The following is a 14,050-nucleotide window of genomic DNA, read 5'->3' as shown; positions in this document are numbered from 1 at the left end:
GGCTGGCTGTACATCAGGGCCACCACCCCACCACACACGGGGACAAGGGCACCAGCACCTCCCTCCTCTGGCCAGTCCCCTCCTGTCAGACCACAGGGTCACTCTAGTGCTGCCCTCGTAGCTCCCCAGCACTGGTGCCGCCATCACAGTGCAGGGCTGGGCTTCTCCACACACCCTCGGCAGGTCCCTCCCTGCCAGGCTACGGGGATAAATCGTTAATAAATGGTTGATTTGTCACATTCATAAGCCCTAGATATGATTTTACTCTCATTAACGAGACAGGAAATCGGAAGTCTCAATTCTGTGTCTTACTCTGTGTGACAACAATGTACTGCTAACATACCTGTTTCAGGCTTTCCAGCTTGGTTTGTCTCAGTTCTTCATATTTCCATTTCCAAAGAAATAATTCATTTTCTATCTTTTCCATTTCTTTTTCCAGAAATACATTCATTCTGAAACAGTATTTTAACAGTCAGCATTACATCTTTTTGAAGTTGACAACAGATAATTACTTTGAATTTCCTTTTCATAGCCTGAGTTATATTTTGCTGCCTTTGTCAACTGTATACCTGATTCTTATTGAAAACCTATATTATCATCACATAATTATTCCAAGAGGTTTACCAAGAATAACAGACAAAGAGAACAAAGAAATCCAGCAGTACAGAATTAATATTCTAAATGAAATGAAATTTCAGGATAAACTGAAGACAATTTGGAAATAGACTTCAGTTAGTGATACAGATCACCTAATACATGGAGAGTTAGTGAAAATCCTCAGACAAAAGGTACTGTATCACTTTTATTTGGGTACAGGCAAAAGATTATTTTAAACACATATATATGGGGGAATATGTACAGTATGCAGACAGTGCTGAAATGAAAGATAATCTACTTTAGATTTTTTAAAAAATTATTAAAATATGTATATTTCATGTTTCAAAAAAATAGTTGCTCTTGAAAGAAAATGCTAGAATAATTTTAGGAAAATGTATTATTTAGCTCAGAGGTACTACACCCTCATTAAGCGTTTCCCTCTGGAATGTTATTTGTGCATAAGTCCATTACTACATTCAGGAAAATTATTTAGGATACACAATTCACAAAGAACAAATGATGATTCCTTGTAGAAAGGTACTGTACTACTGAAACAATGAACTTTGATATTTATTTTTACACCTTTTCTAACCAATTAAAATATTTTCAGTCTTTCAGGAAACAATGAAAGAAATATGAAGCAGCAGAGGCACTACAGATGTTCTTGTCTTTGAGACCAATTAAAAACTTATTTCTGTGTTCACAGGAAACACTATTATCCAAGTTCCAAAGCCAAGAATGAACTTCTCATAATTTCATTTTATGAAATTCCTTCATAATTTCATATTTGTGTAATGCGTATGTGTGATTTTGCAATCTTTTAACAAAATAGAATTTGGAACATAAGTAAAAGTGAAATAAAAAATTCTTAATTACAAATAAAGGCTTTCAGATTATATTTCTAATATTTCTATGAAATAAAATCACAGTTTAAAATTCTGGAATATTCCATTGGCTATAAACATCAATATAGGAATAAAGCCTATAAAGTCAGGACGCTGAAGCAATCTAAAATCAAAAAACCAGTAAAACCACAAGTGTTATTATGTTGGGAGATGAAAATTTTATGTTATGTAAATTCTGTGAAAAGGGAGGAATGAAGGGCTGCTATACCAGAAAAGAGAAAAATATTGAAATAGTTGAAAAGAAAATTCTATTACTGGCAATAAAAGAAACTGTTGTATGCCAGAGTAGTTACTATCTATACTGAGGCTAATGGACTTTGTCAACCTTTTTACTAAAGATATTATTGCCAGGCTGACTATAACTACATTCTGAGAATATTTGGTATAAAATTAATCTTCCACAACAGCACTGTTAACTTTAAGAAATTAAAGCAAAGTGTATGGATGAGATTTGTCTGGGGCATTTCTGTGCAGCATACTGTAGGCTTGCACAGAGATAGCAAGAGCTACCACTGACTAGTCTGTCTCATGTACTGGAAGCAATGTTAGCTACATTAATGAAGCAATCCACTTGAGTGAAGTACCTTCTTCTTCTCTCTTCTTTTACAGCTAAACCTAGTGTTCTTGAACCAGGGATCTCCTTTTTCTGCATTGATACAGCACACAGCACAGCTTATCTTAGTAAACACCTACAGCTCCCATAACATTATACTAATAAAATAAACACCATCACTCACAAAGCAAAGTGGAGCAAGATGACTTCTATCACATATAAAGAACCTAAAAGACATGCATTTCAGCTGAATAGTTTTTCTTCTAAAGTAATGAGATATCTAATTGGAACAGTATCATAACTTAATTAGGGAACTAAAAGAATTGTTAAGAAGGATGCTTAATACATTAGAAAGTGAAAGCATGAAAGATGACAGTTTAATACTTGAATAATAGACTATTGACTGTACTGAATGCACTGAAAGCCCTCAGAAATGGGCTAATCTGAAAAGTAAAAGAGGAATGTCCAGTATGTTGTTACTAGATACTATTACTAGAAATTACTGTTACTAGATACTATTTTTATTTTGTGTTACAGTACCTCTTAAGTGATATCAGATCTCTCTGATGCTACTAAATGAAACGGATGATCCTAACTACATAAAGCTTACTATTTAAAGAAAACAAAGAGTGGAAGAAAGAATACAGCAGAGATGGATGAAGCAGCTTACTACTAAAACAAAAGATCAAGATCAGAGCATTTTTAGTGGATCTTGTAACCACCTTTTAAAAAAAAAATAAATCACAGAATTACACAGAATGGTTGAGGTTGGAAGGGACTTCTGGAGGTCACCTAGTCTAACCTTGCTGCTCAAGCAGGGTCACCTAGAGCTGGCTGCTCAGGACCATGTCCAGATGGCCTTTGAATGTCTCCAAGAATGCAGACTCAGCAACCTCTCTGGGCAACCTGTGCCAGGGTTTGGTCACCCTCACAGGAAAAAAAATGTGTTTCTTGATGCTCAGAGACTTCTGTGTCCATTGCCTAAGTCTACCCATCCAGCTCTAAGGAATTCCTCTTCAGCATTATCAACTACCAGCGTAGCAGGTGGGCTTTTGGTTTTAGAACAAAGAAACACTTTTAAGTTCAAAATGGACTAATCCAAAAGATGACTAAAGACAGCTATTTTAGGCAAATGATTCTTTAAAGTGCTGAACAACTCATATGGTCTTTAATTCCTACTCATGTCAAAATATACACTACTCAAATGTGTATTTGATGTGAGCCACAGTGCCTAGTAGAGGATTTTGGTATGTGATTTTATGTTGTAAACTTCACACTGAAGTTCTTTGAAAGTCAAAACATAAACTTTGAGCTCTTTATTTTTTGTACTTATTGTTTTTGGTTTAGTGCTCTTTTCTTTTTATATTTTGCAAAGTCTGATCCATGGCTTAAGAGTATATTGGCATTACTGAAGATGGCTCTAAACAGAATGCAAGAAGCATAGGTCCTCTCAGGGTGAAGCAGCAAAACATTTTATGGAGAGATTAGTCAGGTAACTAGGGGCAGGTCCAAACACTGGATCTGCATGAGCAAACTTGACTCTGGAAAGAAAGCAGCCACAGTTTGGGAGTACTGCGTGTAAATGAGAAAACTCTGCTGAGAAGTCCTGTGCTGTATGAGTAAGATCATACTGACTGCCAAGGTAACCTTTGGCCTTGGGGTTCAAGCTGTCTGAGATCCAAGCTTGCTTTTGATGCAGCACAGCTGTAAGTCCTTGGCTCAAGTTTACTGAGAAAATTGCTAAGTTGTGAGGAGAAAGCTGTGAGACAGTACTTAAGCTAGAGACATGCAAGATAAAAAAACCTAAAAATGCAAACAGGGGTGAGATTATTAAGATAGTCATTATTAGCAGCTCCAGGATCCAGGAGCAAAAATACTGACACGAACAAGTACAAAACCTAAGAGGAAAAACTGGAAATCTGAAGACGGAAACTCAGCAAAATCAGCCAATTCCACTAAGCAATAGAGACCAACCCTTTCTGAGCTGGCAGACCACAGGCAGCCCAACAAAGACTCATAGCATATCTCAAGAGTCTGGTGACTATGTTAATACTTATCCTAGTAACATTATTCCTAGCTATTTATTGTGTTCATTGCCAAAAATAATTGTTTCCTACTTCTAAGCTTTATATATTCCACTTACAGAACATCTTTGCACGTGGGAAATGTTGCCTGAAGTGACCTAGAGAGGGAGTTGTTACACCAATGCCCACTGTTATGTGAAAATCACTGCTGCCTGAGGTTGGCACTGCCATATGTTGCATGGTGTAGACATTCCCCAGTTCTTACCGTGTGCCAGTAGATTTATTACTGTATACCGCAGTCAGTATATATCCAGGCATAAATGGCAAAATCTCTCTCTGAAGTACAGTTACAAATTAGGTAGAGATGCATGTGAACAAACAAACTAAAACCCGGAGGTAGAACCAGTGTTTATTAAAATTTTGTCTAAGTGTTTAAAAAATAAGAGTTGAAAAATTATGCACTTTCTAAAAGGGAAGTTTTATATATGCATGCATGTATCCTGTGATTGCTGTTGAAAAATTAAGTACCTAGGACCCTAAATAATTCAAGCAGAAGTAAAGGCATATGTGAGGCATCAGTCTCTTAAGTCACATATATAAATATCATGACAAGCTGGAATAGTTAGGCATTCTGGTATTTTTGTTTCCACAAAAAACCAAAATCCTTTCAATGAGATAGAACATGCTTCTGGTCATCTGCTGCAATATGATTCAAATACATAATACTTTATTACCTGTCTTCTACAGGTAATTCATATAACAAAACACAGTTAAGTAGTAGTAAGGAATTTAAAGGACTTATTTACACTGATTTATTTTTTAAGTTTGTTTTTTTTTTTTTAAACTCAGATGTGTACTATCTACAGGACGATTGTGGAAAAAAACACCCAAATGTGACAGGAAAGAAATTCTTCATCATAGTTTACCATCATAGACTCTCTGAACTGAAACTGTTGAATGTATTTGCAATGGAGGGGGAATTATCTTTCTTTTTATTTTCTAATGATCTTCACCTGATTTTGAAGTTACAGTCACATAGTACCTGAAGTCTCCTACTACACCCATCATACATCACATACTGCATGTATCCTTGGAAAGCCTTTTTTAGTGTGATTCAATCTTGCCCAGTACTGATTATCTATACAAAACATCAAGGAATTCCTACCAACACAGACTCACATGCTAGCATGTAGTGTGTAATCAACATATGACTTCTTTTACGCCACCAAAATGCACACTTAGTATTTATGTGAGGTAAATTTAATATGAAAAAATAAGCATACACTAAGTGTGTTATTCTCTCTCTGTTATCTGCTTTTGACATAGACCTTCCTAGAAGTGAAGAGGTTAAGATTAACAACATTTTACAGCTGTATTCATGTACTTTTAATTCAAAACCAGCCTTAGTCATTCTGCAGTTGGACTCTTTCAAAGTCTGCTGGTAGAGTATATGAAAATTTGCTATTATGCACAAAGCACTCCAATAACTGAGCATAATGTAGATACCACTACATTGATACCAAATTGCTAGTAATTATAATATTTTAATTAACTGTACATTCTAAACTGTTCTGTATAAAGCACTTAAGTGACAGACAAGCCAAGGAAAACAATAAGCACGCTATGCTGAATTTTATCTCTAAATTCTTATCAAAGCCTTGTAAATAGCAATTCATAAAGCTTAGAAATGAGAACATATGAGCTATAAATGCAAATATCACCATAACTATTTTAGAAAGTGTCTTAAAACCCTCAATTTTTAATAGAGATTTCCCCAGTAGGATGTATTTTGCACTTACTCTCTTTCCTTCTGCAAGATTTTCTGCATCTCAGCCAAATGCAAATGCAAGACCGAAACATGTATTAAATCATTCTCTGTTGTCTTAGTTGTACTGTCCAAACTTTTTTTAGGTTCCTCCAAACAGATGCTGAGAACTCCATGGGGAAAGGAATCAGGAAGCTTTGGAGTGATTTTGTTATTGTAATTACTTCGGCCTTTGATTATCTCTACATCCTAAGAAAACAAAAATACAACATCTGAGAAAAACATAAATGAAGGGAAAAGTCTAACATAACTTCTGCAGGGCATATCAAGCCTCTTTCTTCCAGACATTTAAGTCATGTAGGAGATAAAAGGCAACAAGTAACATCTTATACAGTTGCACTGTATATGGATAAAATGTGCAAAAAGAGTAATTGTAGCTGGATCACTGTCATTTTGTGACATGTCACACCTTCCATTATGACAAGTTTCATATTCAAAATATTTCTAATGTGTCTTTACTAAAGAAATAGATTCCAGTTGTCACTAGTTGGCTATAACTATGGTGAAGACAGAATGCTGGAACTAACAAAACCAGGAATGCAATTTATGCATACAAATAATATATTGAAAAACTTTACATTAAGAACTCTTAAAATTCTAATGTAAATCATTGAAGGAAGTGATGGACTTATAAGGAGCAGCTCCTTTTGTATAAGGAGCAAAGTTACCTGCATAACATATCAGTCTGGATCCCATTCAGAAACTAAAAGCACTATAATATCTATTTTGAAGATACATGTTTTGCTTACAAAACATAAGCAAGACTAATAATAGTTAGAAAAAAAAAACAATTAAAAAATAAAATATGTATTTTTTAGAAAGACTGAACATCTCTTATCAACCATAGTTTCCTTTAGAAATGCATTTAAGTTTTATCACTTCTGACAAATTGTGTTTAAAAGCTAATATCATTTTCGCAGATTACCAGCAGTCCTATTTCGTACTACTCTGTTCAAGTTTTTAAAAGAATGCCTGAAATCCACATCAGAAAATACTAGAAGCTGCTGAGAAGGTAAGACTGTTTGCCGTTCACATATAAAGTTTCAGTTTACAAGTACTGCATTATTTTATACTAAGGAGAAAGAGAAAGAGTTAAAATATATTGTGTGTTATTGCCTTCCTATAGCCCATTTCTCTGGCCAAAAATATGAAAGGCATGCATTTTGGGGGCAAATTTATTCTTAATACTAACACTGTGGCATTTTTTTTTTATTTTTTTTTTTCAAAACTTACAGGAAAATAATGTAATACATGTGCATTACAGAGTGAGTGAAAATTTTAAACATAATACATTCAGACCTAAGATCCTGAGAATTTCCATTGAACTGAAGTAAAAAAATTCCCACGTTTTCCTAAAACGTAGACAAACATTTCCTACATCTACAATGACTGCTATCTATCAGACAAATAACAAGTATAGTTTTTACATGGTGCTGTCTATGAAGACTATGTAATGCATGCCAAGGCACAGAATTAAAAATGGTAAAACATGGGGAAATAGTTCCATTTTGATCAATGTAACTAGTTCTTTTGTATAGAACTAGGAGCTGGTTTTAACCATGTCCATACTTGATTGTTTATTTCTGTGTAACAGTTTAATTGCTTTCCTTACCAACAAAAACCCCTTGTGACTTTGCTGAAGAATTTGCCTTAACTTTTCCCGGATCTTAGAAGTTGCATTAAGGGAGAATTAAAATATTTTATTTTAGAAGCCAAGAACCTATGTTGGTTTTGTTTTTTTTTTTTCTGGGGGGGGGGGGGGGGGGGGGGGGGGGGGGGGAAGTAGTATAGAAAACATGGAGAATTCAGATAACAGAGGTAATCTGTTACCTTAAAATATGACAGAGTCAGAACAATACTCCAAGTTATTGGATATAATAGTCTGCCTCTGTTACTTAAATGTTTAGCCATAGTTGAAGGATATGAATTGTTTTCTGTATTTCTCTATATTAGGAATATTAGATGAGTGAAAAAAGTGGTTTTGCTATTGAATGGATCAGGTAGTGTTTTGGTCAAAATCCTTGAAAAAAAAAACCTTATTTCTAGATACACATCTATAGCTTCCCACTTTTTCAAGAACTAAAAAAAATTCCCCATTCTTTACCTGCTTTATACCTTCTGCCCCAGGAATCTTCTTGGGTTTGCTCGGTTCTTTCACAGGTTCTTGGTCCAGAAATGTTAACTGGTTTAGATCTTTTTTAATAGAAGAGATTTCTGAGCAACTGAATTCTGTTTTCCAAGCAGGTACATTTTCCAAGTTTTCCTTCTCACTCACTAAATCTTGATTTCTTTTTTTAAGCATACTCAGTTCCTTTACAACACTGTCTAATTTGATTCTCAATTGTCTTGCTTCCTCTCGGGCTTTATTTCTTTCTCCTCTAACTTTGCTCCATTTCTCCCTCCAGTTAGCGGTACAATCAGACCACCAACGCATGGTCTTCTCCATTTGGGCTGCTCTGTCTTTGACTTCTTCCAGTTCCCGAATTTTTACTGCTTCAAAAATTTCCCAATCGCTGCTGTAATTCATATGCATATATGGATAATGAGATGAATATGGGTAGAAACTTTGAGATGGCAGATTTAAATTACAGAGATGGCCACCTGGTTGACAATCTCCAGCTAATTTATAAGGTTGTCTTGGTTGGGTCTCAAAAAGCTGCGTCTCTTCCATTAGTTTCTGAACAGAGCCTAAATTCATGTTTTGATTCATCATCTAATTTCAATCCTAAAAAAGACAGAGACAATAATTTATCTTCCCTCAATTAAATTATATGAATAACTTCAAACAGTAGTTTATTTTACTGCTATAATAAAGAGATAAACTTAATAAGGCTGTCGATGTTTTAGAAATGCGATTCATCAACAAGAAATAGCTATTAAAATATATTTTATGAAATACTTTAAGTACAGCATAAACAGACATACCTATTACTTGATAGAAATTAAGTGTCATTAAATAGTCATAGTGCTCTCGAAAATTTTTGAAACACACTTCTTTCAACAAAGTACTATAGATGTCACCTAATAACAAACATTACGCTTGCCCAAGGTTTTGATTTTTCCATAGACCTCTAAATTAAACTTATTTCGGTGAACAGAGGACATTTTTAAACTGGAAGATAGTCAAAGGAGATTTTTTTACTATTGAAGAATTATTTGTTCTTTAATCTTCAAGTGAGGTCTTCAGCAAAGAGGATGTTTTTTTAATATAATTGCTTGATTTGAAAAGAAGAAAACCCCACCAAATTTCAAAATGATGAAAACCTGCAAAACCATTCAAGATCTGGTTTGTAGAATCATCCCTGTAATTTTTCTTATTAGTGCTTAAAATGTAAGTCAAATAAATAGGGACTTGTAGAACAGGTTGAATAAACTGAGAACATTCTTGTCAAGTCTGTGGGATAATGTCTTAGGAGGAAAAAAAAAGAACAAAAACCCCAAAATGAACCAAAGCAAAATAAACAAACAAACAAAACAACAACAAAAAAACCTTAAGGAAAGCAGCTAGAACTGCACCACTGAGCAGCACTTTTGTTCAGCAGCTAGTGTAACTTCCTGAAGACAAACTGATACCTACGAACACACATTATATTTATATTGGTAAAAAATATCATTTAACTGATATCTGACCATGAATAATCTTAAACATTGATGAAGTAGGTACACTAGATTAACAACAAGCACAACAGACCTTGTCTTTGGTCTCCTCTTTAGCAGAAGCCAAATAGCAAGTCATCAATACATGCTTACATTTCCACCTGTCAAATGAGGATAATTTACTCTTTGAAACAGTTATTGAGAAGCACTGCTCAAAGAATGAAATGTTATTACTGCTAGGTGTGCAAATGGTTTTCTTTTCAAATAGAAGGACAGCACTGAAGGGTTCACACCTGAATCCATAATTGTTGTACTGAAAATACATCTTTGAAATATCTGGGTGTTTCACTACGTAGAAATCCATGCAAGCTTTCTTTGGTCAGGTAGTCTGTTTTCACCCTGCTATATGCACAAAAATTTCATTGCTTGCAGCCAGATTGTGTCACTCTGTCCCCTTTGTACACAATGCAGACAATCAAATAGCATAGAAGCACAAAGGAAGCGGTGAAGCCAAATTCTCAAAAATAACAAGAACGAAAGCTAACTAGAGCCCACGATTCACTGAAGGCTTTTCAGAGCTCTACTTCATCCATGGGATTTTTTTCCATGCAATTTATCTTAGCAGTTTTATCACTTACTAAAAACAAGTGAAGTGTACAAAAATGCTATATTTCTTTGAAGTCTTTTAGATTTTTTTTGTTCAGTAAGGTGCTCACTATAAATACCTTATAATTTAACATTACTTTTAACAAAAGAGACGACATGAGTATGTAGAATGTGGGAAGCATAATTCATGACTTATTGTGATTTTATTAATTTAATAACAACCTCAAGAAAAACATTAATCACACTACTGTTTTTACTTTGTTGAATTTCCATTTCATTTTATAGTGAAACATACACAGGTCTTCTGCATACAGCTCTGGTTTAACTGAAGTAAAAGGGTGTTTTCCCATTGGCATTAATGAAAGCAGGATTTTCTGCTTTGCACAATTGCTGTACTTTTATGACCAGTGTAACCCAGCACAAATCCACTGCTGCTGAAAAGATAGCCTCTCCTTTCTCACACATGCATCTGCATGTTCTTGATTAGTTAGTTTTACCTCTTAGTAAAACTAGTGAAATAATCAGATTAAACAGATGCAGCATTCCCAGCTAGACATAGAAAAGTAATTCACTGTAAAACACCACAGATCTACACTGAAATTTGAAAACTCTCATCTATAAAGCATTACCAGTCTGTTCCAGGGGGGAATAAGAATAATTTCTAAGGTGTATGTCAAAGATAACTAAGAGAAGAAAGCTATGTGTTAATATTGTTCGACACAGACCTCTAAACAACAGAAATTTCACAAGTCTGAAAAATTGACAAAAAAACCCCACAGTCTCCAGCTAGTTTTAAATTTGCTAGCTTGAATTTGCAGCAGCAGACTAGCTTTCACAGCATATAGAGCTCTGTGAGCATAATTACCTAATAGATAATTGGAAGGAAAGATAAGATAAAGTTAGAAAACTGGATGAAAGTGGGGATTTTCTGTCCAGTGAAACCTTCTGATAGTTCCACTTTTTACAATTCAGGAATGAGAACGAACACACTTTAAGAGTAGCTTTTCTTAACTGAATACTCTAAAGTAAGTATGCACAAAATATAGGAAACAATATTCATTGTATTGTGAGGCAGGTGGAGACAGTATGAGAGGGAGAATTGACAGTTCTCAGAGAAAAAACCAGGTGCAAACATTTGGCAAACACTACAAGGAATATAGGTCTGAACCACATTTCATTACATTGTGACCTTTACTTATTTACCTAATGGTCGCAAACACTAGTAAGAAAAAGAAAACCTCTTGATGTCTTATTGCAGGCTATAATTGTTATGGGCAAAGAGAAATGTATTAACCCTTGCTAGCACAATTAACAAAATCACCAGGAGAGTTACTACACTTCCCCCATGTTAATACCTGCTGACTAAACTCAGTTTTTCCAGTGAGTTCGGTAGCTAGGTCAGCAACTTGAGCATAATATTTCAACACCCTTTTACTAATTGCATGACTTAATCCTTACTTACATACCTCTTAATTATGAGGACGTCAGCCAAACTTTTTTTTTTTTAAAGGGTTTCTATGTCTTTACAGAAAATGTCTGCTTCAGATTAGACCAGCTAATTCTTCTTTTGTATAATCTACCAGTGTAATAGGGCAAAATGAACAATTTTTTGGTAAGCACTTTTGTAAGTGCTACTGGAAAGTCAGAACTTCCCATATTGCTGCAGCTACTTCTTTAATCAGCAACCCCCTATTGTCCTGGTTTAAGCCCAGCTGGTAACAAAGTACCACAAAGCCTCTCGCTCACTGCTACTGCCCTTGGTGGGTTGGGGAGGAGAAAATACAAAGAAACGCTCATGGGTCTAAACAAGGACAGCGAGGGATCACTCACTGCTTAGGGTCACAGGCAAAAGACAGGCTCAGCTTAGGGAAAAAAAATAATTTACTTTATTGCCAATCAAACCAGAGTAGGTTAATGAGAAATAAAATCAAATATTAAAAGCCTCGTCCCCCCACCCCTCCCTCCTTCCCAGCTCAACTCCACTCCCAGTTTTCTCTCCCTCCTTCCCCCCAGCGGTGCAGGGTGACAGGGAATGGGGGTTGGGGTCAGTTCATCACATAGAATCATAGAATCATTTAGGTGCAAAAAGACCTTCAAGATCATGCAACCATCATCCATGCCCACATGTTGTCTCTGCCGCTCCTTCCTCCCTCAGGGGGAGGAATCCTTGCTCATCCCCTGCTCCAGCGTGGGGTCCCTCCCACGGGAGACAGTCCTTCATGAACTTCTCCGGCACGGGTGCTTTCCATGGGCTGCAGTCCTTCAGTCAAAGGCTGCTCCAGCGTGGGCTTTCCCAAGGAGTCACAGCCATTTTTGGGTGCATCCACCTGCACTGGTGTGGGGTCCTCCACAGACTGCAGGTGGGCATCTGCTCCCCCGCTCACCTCCATGAGCTGCAGGGGCATCCCCTCCTCTGCCGCTCCTCCTCCCCCTCCTTCCTCACTGACCTTGTTATCTGCAGAGGGGTTCCTCTCACTTTCCAACTGCCTCCCCACTGCAGGTTCCCCTTCCGAAATCCGCTCTCCCAGAGGCGCGACCGCCGTCGCTGAGGGGCTCGGCCTGGGCCAGCAGCGGGTCCATCTTGGAGCCAGGGAAGCTTCCAGCAGCTTCCCACAGGAGCCGGCCCTGCGGCCCCTCCCCCACTACCAAAACCCCACCACACAAACCCAAAACATCCTATAAAGTAAGAAGGCTTAGGGAAGATGGCCAGGGGTGATGAGCACATTATGGGGAGAATGACTGACTGCCACTCCCTGAAAACTCTTTACTGAAAGCTCCCTGGAGACTGTTTCCAAGGGGCTGCTAACTACCAAGCCATCAAGTGGAGAAAAGGACATCAAATTATGGGTGCCTATTTCTATTGTAAAACTGATTTTAACTAGTAAGCCGTTACCCTTAGGGGTTCCACCCGGTGGCTAGAGAATCGGGAGAAAATATTGGCACGTAAATAGTAGAAATGCATGGGGGAAAAACCTCCACACTGGAAAATGATTTAGGATATAGCTCAGTCTAAGAACACATCCACAGAACATGTATCTAGTCACCAAACCCCTAACATTCCTGAGGCAACACAGAGTCAGGTAGCTGATCATTTGGCTAGAATAAAAGTAGCACAAAACTCTGAGGCAGAATGAGTACCTGGTTACAGGGATGGCATGGACACACTGGAACATGTGATTTATTTCAACAGGCTGTGAGGAGAGGATGCACAGTGGCAAAAGCTCTGGCAAAACACATGGTAGATTCATGTCATTTTTGACAAACAATGGTACAACACATCACCATCATTTTACCAACTTCAGGGAAGGTAAACTAATTTGGGAAACTTTGCATGTAGATTATACTGATCCCTTAGAACGCACACCTGGAGAGTGGAAAGACATCCTTACAGGAGTAGAGATAGTGGTATAGGGAATGCACACCCTGTCTAAGGTACTACTGGTCTCACAACTGTTACTGCTTTACCCGAGTGGTTTGCTACTTTTCCCTCACCCAGAGAAATATAACCTTGTAATGGATAAAACTTAAAGAATAAAAGTAGTACAAGCTTGGTGTGGTTCAAGTGTTGTACAATGGATTTTCCACCCACTGTATCAACCTCAAAGTAAAGGAATGGTAGACTGATGAAATAGATTACTAAACCAGCAGCTACACAAGAGTGAATCTATTAATACTCTAAGGGGGGATCCTATCTGTGAGAACTTGCAAGTTGGCTACACAAAAGACAAACCCCCATGGGAAGTACCAAAGATAAGGGATTCATGAGCAGCTGCCCAAATCCCTGTTAAAATGAAAGTAAAACTCTCCTGAAGTCCATAAAATGAGATTGCAGTTAAACCTCCACCTCAGGGGTTATCCAGGTGACTCTCCTTTTACAATGAAAAAAGGAGCACGGGATGCTGTAGACACGAAGGGGAATGAGTTAACAATAACTGAGGTTTGG

The 14,050-nt window shown here is 37.0% G+C and overlaps 1 protein-coding gene across 1 annotated transcript in view; it reads right to left on the bottom strand.

The window, feature by feature from the left end:
* The window catches only part of CCDC102B (coiled-coil domain containing 102B), a 151,002-nt gene extending 142,388 nt beyond the window's left edge, over positions 1-8,614 (bottom strand). Inside the window, exons 1-3 of the mRNA XM_049830460.1 lie at positions 8,009-8,614; positions 5,879-6,093; positions 344-452 (exon numbers count right to left, since the gene is read on the bottom strand). Coding sequence (XP_049686417.1) covers positions 344-452; positions 5,879-6,093; positions 8,009-8,614 — 930 coding nt within the window. The remainder of the gene's footprint in view (positions 1-343; positions 453-5,878; positions 6,094-8,008) is intronic.
* Positions 8,615-14,050: the final 5,436 nt, after the last annotated feature.

The sequence above is a fragment of the Accipiter gentilis genome, chromosome 27 (assembly GCF_929443795.1).
Source record: "Accipiter gentilis chromosome 27, bAccGen1.1, whole genome shotgun sequence".
NCBI lineage: Eukaryota > Metazoa > Chordata > Aves > Accipitriformes > Accipitridae > Astur > Astur gentilis.
This window is presented reverse-complemented; position numbering and strand designations above follow the sequence as displayed.